The 14529-nt window shown below is 50.8% G+C and overlaps 1 protein-coding gene across 2 annotated transcripts in view; it reads left to right on the plus strand.

Annotated features, from left to right (window-relative positions):
* Positions 1-939: 939 nt before the first annotated feature.
* LOC103191445 (sentrin-specific protease 2) overlaps positions 940-14529 on the plus strand; it is a gene marked incomplete at its 3' end in the record, with an annotated part of 29963 nt that continues 16373 nt past the window's right edge. Inside the window, 7 exon segments of one of the 2 annotated variants that reach the window (XM_042345704.1) lie at positions 940-1216; positions 1313-1377; positions 3433-3575; positions 4578-4644; positions 5597-5675; positions 5760-5886; positions 10502-10623. In XM_042345704.1, coding sequence (XP_042201638.1) covers positions 942-1216; positions 1313-1377; positions 3433-3575; positions 4578-4644; positions 5597-5675; positions 5760-5886; positions 10502-10623 — 878 coding nt within the window. 2 annotated transcript variants of the gene reach the window in all.

Genomic DNA, 14529 nt, shown 5'->3' on the forward strand with positions numbered 1-14529 from the left:
TGGAGAGAGGAAAATGAGTTAACGTTTCAGGTCAATGACCTGTTGCCAGAACTGGGAAATGTTGGAAGGGAGCAGTTTATAAGGACAAGCAGAAAAGAGGGCAAGGAAATAAAAAGGAAAAAATTAGGTGGACAGGTGATGATGAGATCAGAGGAGTTAATGGTGCAAGACAAAAGGCAATAGTGGGAGATTATAGAAAGAAAAGATATTTATTTACACCTTCTTTCTCTTATCATTATCACTCTCGCCAAATTCCTTTCCTAGACATTTCACTCTATTCCTACCTCACTCCGTTTACAGCTCTGTCGGGGTCTCTACTCGAGTTTTGCCTGCCTGCCTGTCTGTCTGTCTGTCTGTCTGTCTGTCTGTCTGTCTGTCTGCCTGTCTGCCTGCCTGCCTGTCTGTCTGTCTGCCTGCCTGTCTGTCTGTCTGTCTGTCTGTCTGCCTGCCTGTCTGCCTGTCTGTCTGTCTGTCTGCCTGCCTGTCTGTCTGCCTGCCTGCCTCTCTGTCTGCCTGCCTGTCTGTCTGTCTGCCTGTCTGTCTGCCTGTCTGTCTGTCTGTCTGCCTGCCTGTCTGCCTGCCTGCCTCTCTGTCTGCCTGCCTGTCTGCCTGCCTGTCTGTCTGCCTGTCTGCCTGCCTGCCTGTCTGCCTGCCTGCCTGCCTGCCTCTCTGTCTGTCTGCCTGTCTGTCTGCCTGTCTGTCTGTCTGTCTGCCTGTCTGCCTGCCTGTCTGCCTGCCTGTCTGTCTGTCTGTCTGTCTGTCTGCCTGCCTGCCTGCCTGCCTGTCTGTCTGCCCAGCGCCTTGGGACGTCCTCCCCACGTGAAAGGCGTTATACAAATGTAATTTTGTTGTTTTGAAAAATGGCGCGCGGAAATGACGTCATGCAGATTTTGGTCGTTGGTTCAGGCGCGAGATTTTCAAAATGGCGTTTACCCGAACCGATGCCCCCGACTGCCAACGCCGGTCCCACTGTCCGCTGGTATCGAATCGAGTTTCACGCTCCACTTCTATCTAAGCCGCTGGTTTTCGAAGTGTTTGCTGCTCCCGCTCGCGTCTATTGGGTGACAGTTGTTGGCTTTAAGGATGCGGGGGCGGCGCATGCGCCACCAGCGGTTGCCCTGGTGATGGGCTTCGTTCAGGACTGGATCCGCGGCCTCAAGATTCAGGCCCTGGGCCCCCGCTTCCCGACTCGGGGCCGCAAGAGAGGCGGCGGCAGGTGAGGGCTCGAGATACGGCAAGTGGGAAAGCCCCTGAGCATCGCCTCCCTCTGACTGCTGTGCCCAAACTAACCCACTTTAATCTTTTCGCTCAGGGTCGAGGCGGTTGCCGATGAGAGTGAGCAGCCGGTGAAAAGAGCGAGGCTCAGGTTGGGGCGAGGTAAGTGACTGCACAAGGTGGCCAGGCCGCCTCCCCGTCTCCCTGACTGCCTCGTGTAAGGTGGGAGGAGGAACCCAACAGTGAGGTATTCACATCTGCCGACAGACAGACAGAAGCAAGAACACCAGCAATGGTCTTCCTCTCAACCTGGGAACCCCCTCTATCCCTCCGTCTTTTTCTTCCACTCTTTCCTTCCCTCTTCTATTCTAACCCTCTCCCACTCACTCCTTTCCTTCATTCTCCCCTTGTGCCTCTCCACCTCCCACTCCCTTCGTCCCTCCCTCCCTCCTTCTGCTCCTCCCTCATTCTCCCCCCCCCACCCTCCCTCCCTCCTTCTCCCCCCCCCGCCCGCCCTCCTTCTCCCCACCACCCGCCCTCCTTCTCCCCCCCGCCCGCCCTCCTTCTCCCCCCCCGCCCGCCCTCCTTCTCCCCCCCGCCCGCCCTCCTTCTCCCCCCCCGCCCGCCCTCCTTCTCCCCCCCTGCCCGCCCTCCTTCTCCCCCCCCGCCCGCCCTCCTTCTCCCCCCCCTGCCCGCCGTCCTTCTCCCCGCCTACCCTCCTTCTCCCCCCCGCCCACCCTCCTTCTCCCCCCCGCCCACCCTCCTTCTCCCCCCCCCGCCCGCCCTCCTTCTCCCCCCTCCCCCGCCCTCCTTCTCTCCCCCCCCGCCCGCCCTCCTTCTCTCCCCCCCCCGCCCGCCCTCCTTCTCTCCCCCCCCGCCCTCCTTCTCTCCCCCCCCCCGCCCGCCCTCCTTCTCCCCCCCCGCCCGCCCTCCTTCTCCCCCCCCCCCCCGCCCTCCTTCTCTCCCCCCCCCGCCCGCCCTCCTTCTCTCCCCCCCCCGCCGCCCTCCTTCTCTCCCCCCCCCCGCCCGCCCTCCTTCTCTCCCCCCCCCGCCCGCCCTCCTTCTCTCCCCCCCCCCGCCCTCCTTCTCTCCCCCCGCCCACCCTCCTTCTCCCCCCCGCCCACCCTCCTTCTCCCCCCCGCCCGCCCTCCTTCTCCCCCCCCCCGCCCTCCTTCTCTCCCCCCCCGCCCGCCCTCCTTCTCTCCCCCCCCCGCCCGCCCTCCTTCTCTCCCCCCCCGCCCGCCCTCCTCTCTCCCCCCCCGCCCGCCCTCCTTCTCCCCCCCCCCCGCCCGCCTCCTTCTCCCCCCCCCCCGCCCTCCTTCTCCCCCCCCCCCCCCCTTCTCCCCCCCCCGCCGCCTCCTTCTCTCCCCCCCCCGCCCGCCCTCCTTCTCTCCCCCCCCCCGCCTCCTTCTCTCCCCCCCGCCCTCCTTCTCTCCCCCCCCCCCCCTCCTTCTCTCCCCCCCCCGCCCGCCTCCTTCTCCCCCCCCCGCCCGCCCTCCTTCTCCCCCCCCCGCCCGCCCTCCTCTCCCCCCCCCCCCCCTCCTTCTCCCCCCCCCCGCCCTCCCCCCCCCCGCCCGCCCTCCCCCCCCCCGCCCGCCCTCCCCCCCCCGCCCTCCCCCCCCGCCCGCCCTCCTTCTCCCCCCCCCCTCCTTCCCCCCCCTCCTTCTCCCCCCCCCCCCGCCCGCCCGCCTTCTCCGTCTCCCCCCGCCTTCTCCCTCCGCCCCCCCCACCTTCTCCCTCCGCCCCCCCGCCTTCTCCTCCGCCCCCCCGCCTTCTCCCTCCGCCCCCCCCCCGCCTTCTCCCTCCGCCCCCCCCCCGCCTTCTCCCTCCGCCCCCCCCGCCTTCTCCCTCCGCCCCCCCCCCCCGCCTTCTCCCTCCGCCCCCCCCGCCTTCTCCCTCCGCCCCCCCCCCGCCTTCTCCCTCCGCCCCCCCCCCCCGCCTTCTCCCTCCGCCCCCCCCCCGCCTTCTCCCTCTGCCCTCCCGGAGTCCCTTTGCCCTCCCCCACCCGCCCTCCCTTTGCCCTCCCCAACCCGCCCTCCCTTTGCCCTCCCCAACCCGCCCTCCCTTTGCCCACCCTCCACCCTCCCTCATCAGGTAGTCCATCCAAGCTTGTGATTGGCTTTTAAAGGCACAGGATAGGTCTTCAGAACAGGCTCTGAGCAAGTGAATTGGGGTTACGGGTGCAGAATGAGCCTCGGCTGTTCTTTCTTGTTTCAGCTACCTTTGTGAACAGTGTTAAGAGATGCGTGTCTGGAATTGTGAGCTTCATAAAAACAGCCTCAGCCTTCGGTTTCAGATCCACGTCTTTGCAAATGGAACCTGGTTTTGTGCAGCCTTGCTCAGCTGAGCCTTTGCAACAGGTCAGTCTGATTGCAGCAATGAGCCACCGAGTGTTCTACCACCTTCATTGCAGCAAACACTCGCAATCTAATTTGAAGTACAGTGGAAGCCGCTTTAGCTGGATGCCGGTTAACCCTGGACACCGAATGAATCGGGCAAAACACTCAGCCCTGATTCAGTTGTATCCTTATCTGTTTTAAATAGCATGGTTACTTCAGACATAAATCTGGTTAATCGGGACAAAATGATGTGTTTGTTGTCACTGTATCATCTCACTCTGTGTCGAGCGGCAGCGGGATGGAGAGGAGATGGGAGGAGTCTAATTTTGATTGATTCACCTCGGAGTTGCTGCTAATTGGTTCTCTTCCCGTCATTGGGAACGGCAATAGGATGGAGGAAGCGCCGTCACTGCTCCTCTGTGGGTTGGAAAAGGTTAGGGAGCTTTGGTTAAACTCGACGCTGCTTAAGCCAGACAAAGAATAACACAACTTGCATTTATATTGCGCCCTTCACGCCAGATGGCGTGTCGGAGCGCTTAACAGTGGCAGAGCCCGATGCCAAGCCAGGGAAAGGGGAAAAGTGACCATAGGCATGATTGAAGAGGAAAGTCTTCAAGTGCGACCTGAAAATGGGGAGAGAGGGACAAGGCGAAGGGATTGAGGGAGAGAGTTCCACAGCTTTGGGGTATAATGGCTGAAAGCACGACCACCAGTGGTGGGGCGGAGGGTCCAGGGGACGAGGGGGCCGGAGCTAGTCGAGCATATTTAGTGGTGTAGTGAGAGAGCAGGTTAGAGAGATGGGGGGGTGCAAGGGCGTGAAGGGATTTAAATACTTGAAATCTGACAAAACTCTGACAAAACGGCCAGGCCTGATGTGTCTGGTTTAAGCGGCTTCCACTCTATTTACTCTGACCACTGATACACGCTGCACTGACAACACTGCAAATGAAAATCTAGCCCGACTCCCAAAACAATCCTGCACTGACCGAAACCTGACATTGATGGGTTATCTGTATTTTCTAGATCCATTCCTCTTCTCTGAATGATCTCCACTGTCGTAGTTCTTTACCACAGGCTGATGTAACAACAGGTATTGCTTCTCCCACCCTCATATCTACCCTACCCTACCAAACAGCATTAAGAATTCTTGAGGCACAGGGCAGCCGGCTGGCCCGCATCTCGCACTCACTGTTGTTTCCTAGAGAAATGCCGCCTGCTCCCTTCCCACTAGGCACCAGAACCCAGCACACCTGTGCCGATCACATCCCCCAGGAATAGGGCGGTTGTGGGGTACACTGGTGGGGGCCGCATGTTTGACTGGGGTCCCTAGACAATAATCTGCCCTCTCCGCCCATCCCTGCAGCTCTTCCACCTCAGAGAATAAGCAGATACAGTAAAATTTCACTCTCTGGGCAATATTAGTTGGTGGGTCCATGCTAACCTCTGTCTGTAAAACAGCTATATGAATGTAAATTAGGATTGTATTGTAGGACCTAAACACAGTACCTGTTTTCAGCTTTGCTGCTTGATATCTGCAAATTGAGAGGATGGAGCAGCTGGTCCTCGCTTATCTCAATGCCAGGGGCATTAACCGTGTTTAGAGTCATGTAACTCAGTGGTTAGAACACTTGCCTTGTAAGTGAGATACCTGGGTTCCAGGCAGGGCGAAACCTTGGGCAAGTTTCCTTACTCCACACACCCGATAATAATCCCTCCAAAACAAAACCATAATAAATTCGTCATTTTCATTCTACGACTGTTAGTGGGACATTGCTGTGCGCAATTGGCTGCCGCGTTTTGCCCACAAATATACGGTCAATTCACTTTACAGTCTATTCTGTGAAGCGCTTGTGAGATGTCTAGAAGACATGAAAAGCGCTACATCAAATGCAAGGATTATTATATATTATTAAAAGCATGGATAAAAGGTGTTATGTAAATGCAAATGATTGTTTGTTGTTAACCCCTTGCTTCCCGGGAGGAGGGGCTGACTAACAACACCCATAGTGTTGCTGGCTGAGAAGTGCTGTTTATGTCTGTAGACGCTGACAAGGAATGGCAGAGGAGAAAGAAATGGTTTGATCAGAAATGGCGTGAATTAGACACTAAGACAGAGCTGAGGTACGCATTTACATTCTGCACCTCATATTTCAAAATTATCCCCATTCCAGTGGACTGGCATTTTACACTAATTGTTTCTAACAGGATTGACTATGAGGGCCCAAGAGAGAGCAGCAAACATAGGGCTCTTTGTCCAGAGCATCACAGCCTCCCCTCAACCCCATTGCTTGGCAGAAAGAATGACAGAAGCCGCTGCTGTCCTGTGGAAGAGGTGAGCAGCCTATGTGTAAATAAAGGTAAATGTTGTAGGTTCAAGCCACATGTCAGGAACTCACAGTCCAGGCTGTCGCTCCAGTGCGGGACTGGGGAAGCACTGCATTGTCATTGCCTTTTGTGTGCGACCCTAAATTGAAGTTGATTTGTGCCTATTTAGAATGTTAAAGATCCCACAACACTTGAAAAAGAGAAGAGAGTTTCTCCCAGTGTCCTGGCTGACAGTCCTTCAGATAAATTGGTCATTCACCATTGGGTTATGGGAGGTTGCTGCGTTCGCCCACAAATACAGTTTCAACACTTTACAGATTCAATGAGAGTATCGGTCTCACACATTTACACCCAAACTGAGAGAGGGGTTTCCTCACAGGCAAACGGGTCTTCTTATCCACCACATCCTTACCAACTGCTGGCTCCTGCCGCTGTGGATGGTGAGGCGCTCTGATTGAGAAAACGAGGGAGAGAGTGATTGAGAGAAGGGGTGGAGAGAAAGATTGAGATTGTGTGTGTGTGAGTAAGGGGGGTGGGGAGAGGGAGAGCGAGTGTTTGAGAGGGTGAGAGAGAGTGATTGACGGAGGGTGATTGAGATAGAGATAGTGTGAAGGAGGGTAAGTGAAAGAAAGAGGGAGAGAGAGAGTGTGTGTGAGAGAATAATTGACAGAATGTGTGAGGGGGAACAGTTTCAGAGTGGAGGGAGAGAGAGTTTGTATGGGAGAGGGGGAAGTGAGAGAGGTTAATTGAGAGAGAAAGATGGTGTGCGAGAGAGAGGGGGAGCAGAAGGGGAGAGGGAGAGTAAGAGGAGAGAGAGTGTGTGGGAGAGAGAGGGAAGTGAGAAAGATTTGTTGAGAGTCAGAAAGACTGTGTGAGAGAGGGGGTGGAGAGAGTGATTGAGCGAGGGAGAGGGGAGAGAGTTTGTGTAGGAGGGGGGGAAGTGAGAGATTAATTGAGAGAGAGAGAAAGACAGTGTGATAGGGGGAGTGGGTGGAGTGAATGATTGAGAGAGTGGGAGGGAAATAGTGAGAGGGGAGAAAGAGGTAATAATAATAATAATCCTTGCATTTGATATAGTGCCTTATCACGTCTTTGGGACGTCTCAAAGCGCTTCACAGGATATAATGTTGTGACTATATTTTGTGGGTGAAAAAAAGGTAGAGTGGGAGAGAGGGATGGAGATGGAGCATGGGGGAGGGGAGAGAGAAACAAAAAGAGAGAGAGAAAGGAAGTGAGGGCAGCGTTTCGTAGTTTACTGTCAGGACAGATGATTGTAGCTTCCCTTGGTCATTGCAGGGAGTCCAGAGACAGACACTAAGCACCATGCTGGGCAGTTTCGTCACAGAAATCTCCCGCTTTTCAACATTCCCTACCCCCCACCACTCATTCTACCACTTTGACCTCCCGACCTGCCCATTCGCTTTGCCACTAAACACTGGTTTGCTTCATGTCCCCCACATTCCATATGCCCCACCATCGCCATTTTGCCCCCAGCTCTCTGGAGTTTCATTCCTGGAGTCCCTCCAACTTGTTCCGTCCCTCCCCTTTCAAGGCACATCAAGATCTAACTCTCTGATCGCGCTTTCAGTCATCGTTTCCCTCCCCATCCCACTCCCTCGGCTCCAACCCCCAACTCGGGGGCCCAGCCAAGTGTTGAGTGCTTTGAGACGTCCTTCCAACGTGAAAAGGGTGCTGTGTAAATATTTTTATTGTTTCTGGAAGGGAAACATAAAAATATTGCTTATGCGGCCCATGAACTTTTCTCAAATAGGGAATTCGGCCCTCAACAGGCAAAAGGTTGGACCACCTTGACATAACTTGTCAAAACATCCTGACTTGAAACACAGGGAAAAGACTGTTGTATGTTTTACAAAAATATTTTATTAGCAGACATTCATTTAAACAGTTTAACAGAATAAAAAGTTAGAAAACTTCTACCATCCATAAAATACATACGTAAACAGAATACTAATTTTAACAGAATGTAAAAAGATTAAAATATTAAGATAATTACAACTATATGGTTTCTGTTTAACAAACTAAACAAAAGTATATATACAGTAGAACCTCACTAACCCAGTCACTCAAGTGACTCGGCAAAAGTGGCCCACTTAGTGAGGTGACCTAATTACTGAAACAAATAGGGTGATTCAGGTCACTGATGTAATGTTAAGGACAAAGGGTGATGAATATTAAACAACCATACTTTGCAATCTCATTAAAATAAAGACATTGTCACATTTAAAACAGATCTTAGGTTTTATTATTTAAAGTTCACATGAGAAGTTAAAATCAAGCAAAATGTTCATTTCTTGAAGAGAGTCCAGCATTGCTTTACTGGCTGCTGATTTAACCTGCAGCTGACCCTCAGCATGAGTCACAGTCTGCCACACGTTGAGTCCATGATCAAGGCAAAAATCCTTCACTTGTCCCAACAAATCCAGTGCATCAGCAGAAGTGATCTTTGATGTTGTCAGTTGCTCGTCCTGTTCCTTCTCCTTTGTGTTCTGTTCCTTAGTGCCACTAGTCCCTGGTAGTCCTTCACTAGTCCTTCACTAGACTAGACTCTAGTTCTCAGCACTTTGGGACGTCCTCCCGACGTCAAAGGCACTCTATAAATGTAATTTTGCTGTTGTTGTCCTTCCATCCCAAATTCAAGTCCTCAGTGGAGAGCACATCACTGTCGATGGCTGCATACTCCTCGGCACTGAGGATAGGGTAGTCCAGTGACAGGCACCGACTGGCCTGACCAACAACTGGGCAAGTGGCACATCATCATCAGAGTCCTCCTCCACAGGCTTATCCACATTAAAGCCAGCCTTGGCAAAGCACTTCTGCACTGTTGATCTATGCACCATGTTGACTGCTGAATTAATCCACGTGACTGCATGAAGAACATTGATGGATTTGGCGAATTGTAAAGCCTGCACACCTGTGGCCATCTCCCCAAGAACCCTGCATAGGCAACTGCTCCTGTAGTGCATCTTGAATTCTGGATGATGCCTTGGTCAAGGGGCTGGAGAATGAATGTGGTGTTAGCTGGGAAAAACACATTGGTTAGAGTAGAAATGCTGTGAGGGTGAGCTGGGGCGTTGTCCAGAAACACATGCCTGCTCTGCCCGCATCTTTCTGTTAAAGGTCTGAAGCCACTCTAAAAATGGCACTGGTCATCCATGCCTTTTTATTGTTGGATCATGTGACAGAAGCTGAGTCTTGATGTTAAAATTCCTAAAGCCATTGGGTTTGGCAGCCTTCAATAATATAGCTGTCCTTCCAAAATCACCCTCCATGTTGACTGTCAAAGGCATGGTGATGCGGTCTTTAGGTTTCTTCTCACCAGTGCAGCCATCACCACAAATTTAAAGGCTCCTGACAGGGAGAGCCCTGAAAACAACACCAGATTCATCCATGTTAAATATGTCCTTGGATGCATAGCCGGCTGTAATCTCAGGGAGTTTCTCCTTCCAGTTGTTAACAATAGCAACGCCACCCGTTTCCCCAGACACAATGCTGTGTCTGGCCTTGAAGTGGCCAAGCCAGCCATTTGATGCCTTGAAGCCAGTCTTGCCAAGTGGTGTGCAAAGCTGAGTGTTTGCTTCTGTATCATAGGGCCAGACACAGACATGTTGAAATCATGGACAAGCTGGAACCACTCCCATGTCAGTTTATCAATATCCTCATACTGAGAGTTCAAATACTCACGTTTTCTATTAGGTTGTTGATTTTCTTCAAAAGCTGTCATGTTATTCAGCCTTCCTTTTGAGAATACATCCAACTTATATTCTGTCAATGTACAGATCACAACTAACTGTCTATGACTTTAGCCCTTACTGTTTTTGATTAAGTCTACTCTTTCACTTAATGACAACTTCCATGGTGGCATGTTTACAGCACTTACTAAGAATTGGCCACAGGAGCTTAGGTTAGGCCGCAGGTGCTGGGCAAAGTTGATTTCCCGCTCGCGCCACTTCCGTGATCCCAACACTCCCTGTGCATGCGCGATTGGAGCCCACTCCGCCTACAGTAGCAGCATCGAGGAAACAGAGCGAGAAGCCCGAAGCCTAGCTCGCTGTGTAACGGAGGTTAGTAACGGAGGTGGGTGTTTGTACCGCGTATGTACCGGAGGTGGACGCTGTAGTGAGCGCAATTAATGGCTGTTGTCCTGAATAGTGAGGTGCTCGGTTTACTGAAGCAAACAGCCTATCTTTTAACATTGACAATCAAAGAGACTGAAAATGTGCCTGCACTTGTGAGGTGGCTGTATTACTGAAGTGACCGCAAACCTGGTTTCCACTGTATATCCCACACGCATTATTCTTATGTAAAGAACAATTCACCCAAAATGCTTCACTAAAGTCTGGTCAGCCGAGTCTTCTTTACACAAGCGGAAACCCACCATCTTACTTAGAAAGAGTATCCAAACCAAACAGAGTTCCATGCATCCCACCTACACATGGACATTCCTTTGTATTCGAATTGAATTCTTTGCACTGGAGGATCTATCCTATCTCACACATTTACACACATTTAAAGGTACACCCAGCCCAGGTATTGTAAGGTATTTGTAGTTTAGTCCTTGAGTAACTTCAAATTCCAAGTGTTTTTCTCTTTCTCACGAGTAGCAGAGCTGTCCTAACACTGAAAGGGAACAATACAGAGTCCTGCTGCAACTGGTTACTGCAAAACTGAACAGAAAGACAGGAGAGCTACCGCTCGCTCCCATGTCCAACGGGAAGCTACACATGTCAGTAATACAGTACCTATTTTCTCTTTATTATTACCATGTTCCTGCTTCAGTGACTTGTCCAGTGCTTGTCCCACAATGTATTTCTTCAGTTGTCAGTTTCCCATTCTCCTATTTTATGGATGAGATAGAGGAAGACAGATTGGGAGATGAGCAGAATTAACAGGGCAATAATAATTGTAAACTTCAGTTCTCTTGATGCAGGTGGGGACAAAGGTGATGTGAGTGATCAAAGAAGAGGTTTCTACAATGTGTCCAGAGTTTTTTGATTTATTGGGTTTCCAGTCCAGAGAAGAAAGATCTTGATCTTGTTTTAGGAAATGAAGTGGGCAGGTGAGTAATGTGAGTATTGAGGAGCATCTAGAAAACTGAGCACAACAAAAATTGAAAATTGAAAAGGAGGAGGAAGAGTCAAAGAAAAGGGAAAATGTCAGAGATGAGAAAGGAGAGGCACAGATAGACTGGGTAGAAAGGCTGACAGATACAACGGGAGATGAACAGTGGAGGTTTTCAACCAGGTTACAGATTATGCATATTCCCAGTAATGTGACGTGCGAATGTTGGAATTGAGTCCACCCTTTGTGAGCCAGGTGGGTCTGCAGTACTCCAGGGCACTGCTGATGATAGCCCAGCCTGGCTCATCATCAGGACTTGGAGGGACACATCAATCAGTTGGAGCAGGGACTCTTCCCCTCAGCTCCTGCTAAACCAAAGCCCTAATGAGTTGGGTGGTCCTAGCTGAACGACAGCAGGAAATCTTACCAGAGTGTGCTGTCAATAGTAAGCTGTGTAGTTTTACCTGGTTAGACAGAGCAGTACCCCATTGCGCATTCTGGGGGTAAACTTTGGTTCTTGACAGCTTGCGCCTAATACTAAGCGGAATTATTGGTGTGTCCTGTCGGGAAGAGAGTGTATGGCAGACACGGAGATTTCTATGTGTAGGTGGCTACATATGTGGAACTCTGGTTTGGATACTGAGGCCCAGTGAGTCAGACACCCAGGGATCAAAAAAAAATGTGTGGGGAACAGGTCTTTGACTGTACTGACGCATGGGTTCAGTGATGTGGAGACAAGTAGAGAACTGTCTTAGGGTAATAAATAGAAAGGCGGTTCTTAAAAGGTTGGCAGCCCTCAAAGTAGAAAAAATTATCTTGAGTTGCATCCTAGATTGTTGAGGGAAGTAAAGATGGAAATAGCAGAGGTTCTGGCCACAATCTTTCAATCCTCCTTGGATATGGGAGTGGTGCCTGAGAACTGCAAGAGTCGCATCTTTGTTGCAGAAATGCCTGTCTACTCCATTCATCATTGTGTCCCTGATGACAATTGCATTGACACTCTTCCCTGTGTCCCCCTTTGCATCCATTTGCTTTTGACTCCCCTCCCCAGAGGTGTCATCACCCTGACAGGTATTGAGTACAGCGAACCAGTTTGTGAGCGCCACACTCTCGGGAGTTCTGCACTACCCGTCCACTCTTCCTACCATGCCGGGTGGTCACCCACTCACTCTCCTTCAGAACCCTCTGTGGCTGTGGGGAGACCATCTCGTGAAAATTCGATCCATGAACTGTTCAGCCTCCCGTATGCTATGTAGTGGTTCCATCCTCTCCTTGAGCTCAGAAACGCTAAGCCGGAGGCACTTCCTACATACTTGTTTGTTCAGGGCCACAAAACATCCTGAAGTTCCTACATGGCATACATTGTGCGTGCAACCGGTCTCAGCTACCCTGCCCAGATATGTTTTATATTATTTTGATATAATTCATAATTATGTACCTGTTTTCCCCTCTGAACCGAATTCCCACTCTCACCAAATTCCTTAACAGAAACCAAATTCCTTAACAGAATTCTCACTCTGTTCAACCTCATTCAGTTCCCTCCTCATGCTGCTGGCCTCTCTGCTGAAAATTAATTCCATTAATTTCTGGAATGTATTCAGTAGAGTTTTCGGAACAATACGTTTTAGAACCGACAAGGGAACATCCCCAATTTGTTGGGCCAATAGAAAAGTGCGGCCTTAATTTTTCTGTGGAATCCGCTACAAACCACATCCTTCTATAAACAACCCCTCCTCTCTTTCTGTATGTGGGTGTCTGGGTCTCTCTCTGTCAGCGTCTCTGTGTCTGTGAGTTGTGTGTATGTCTCAGTATGTGTTCTCTGTGTCTTTGGGTTTGTGTGTGTGTCTCTCTCTGTCTGTGAGTGCATGTTTGCGTGTGTTTGTGTCTGTGTGCAGTGGCGGGCCCCGAGAGGTGGTGATCTCCTGGAGTCCACAGTCAGGACACTGGCCTTCAAATACAGTGCGGGTTTGAAATGGACCATTCGGCCCTTTGGGACTGCCCTAGTGTTTTCCCCTTCTCCCACCCCCCCCCTCGAGTCAGCCACCCAGATTTTATTAAAGAAAGGATAAATAATTTTTATTTGCAACAATGTGTTATTTCTTCATGTTTAGTCTTTATCAATAAAGTGAAAAGGTGTACATTGGCAGTAAAATATAAGATAAAATATAAGAGAAATTGTACAATTTTAAAGGGGTTTCAGGAACAGAGGGGTTCACATACACAACAAATATTTGATGGTGGCAGGAAAAGTTGACGAAGCTGTTAAAAGCTGGATGCTTGGCTTTATAAAAAGAGACATAGAGTATAAAAGCAAGGAAGCTATGTTGAAGCTTTACAAATTGCTGGTTAGGTCTCAGGTGGAGTATTGTGTCAAATTCAGGGCACCACACTTTAAGAAGGATAATTTACCAGAATGATGCCAGGACTGAGGGACTTAAGTTATGTGGAGATACAAGAGAGGCTGGTATTATTCTTCTTAGAACAGAGAAGATTGAGGGGAGATTTAATAGAGATGTTCAAAATTATGAGGGGTTTTGACAGAATAGATAGGAAAAACTTTCCTCTGGCAAGTGGGTCGGTAAGCAGAGGACACAGATTTAAGATAATTGGCAAAAGAACAAGAGGTGAGATTTGTTTACCTAGAGAGTTGTAAACCACCCTCCTACCCTTACCTTCCATGTCCTCCACCCCTCCTGATTCCAATCTCCTGCTCAGGTCTAAATCCCTGACTGTCCAGTTCCTTGGGACATCCTCCCAGCGTGAAAGATGCTATACAAATGTAATTTATTGTTGTTGTTATGGTCTGGAATGCACTGCCTGAAAGATTGGTGGAAGTAGATTCAACAATAGCTTTTAACAGGGAATTGGATAGGTACTCAAAAAGGAAAAATTTGTAGGACCATGGTGTAAGAGCAGGGGCGTTGTATTAGTTGATAGCTCTTTCAAACAACCGGCACAGGCACGATGGGCCAAATGGCCTCCTTCTGTGTGTGGAGAATGGGTCACATGGTGTGGAGGTGTGTGGAGAAAGTGTCACATAGTGTGGGGGTGGGTAGAATCTATGTCCGGGAGTGTGGAGACATTGTGGAGTCTGTATCCGCTGATGGGAAAGATTGTCTGGAATTGTTTCCTTCCATCTCTGAGACTGGGATGGTCCGTGTTTCAGCTCCTGGAACCTGCCAGTGCCTTGGGATGTCCTCCCGACGTGAAAGGTGCTAAAAAATTTAATTTTGTTGTTGTTACTTTGAGCCCAGCCAGATGTTCCTCACACCCCCACATGGGGGGAGGTGCAGCGACCAGTGGTGTCGTGTGACGTGGCTATCCCATCAACATCACACCATCACATGCCTTCCTACCCTTCAGACCACCCCAGTCTCCGACCTCACCATCATCGATAAAGCGATCTCAGACCATCACTTCATCTCCCTGAACTCCTCAATCCCTCTCCCCACCGCCACTCAACCCACCCTCATCTCCTACCTCCCCTGGAAAAAAATCTCCCCCCGCCTCAGTTGCCTTGGAATCACCTGAACTCCTTCCCCTCTGGGCTTCTACCCACAGTAACATATCC

This window comes from Callorhinchus milii, unplaced genomic scaffold (assembly GCF_018977255.1).
Source record: "Callorhinchus milii isolate IMCB2004 unplaced genomic scaffold, IMCB_Cmil_1.0 Scaffold76, whole genome shotgun sequence".
Classification (NCBI taxonomy): Eukaryota; Metazoa; Chordata; class Chondrichthyes; order Chimaeriformes; family Callorhinchidae; genus Callorhinchus; species Callorhinchus milii.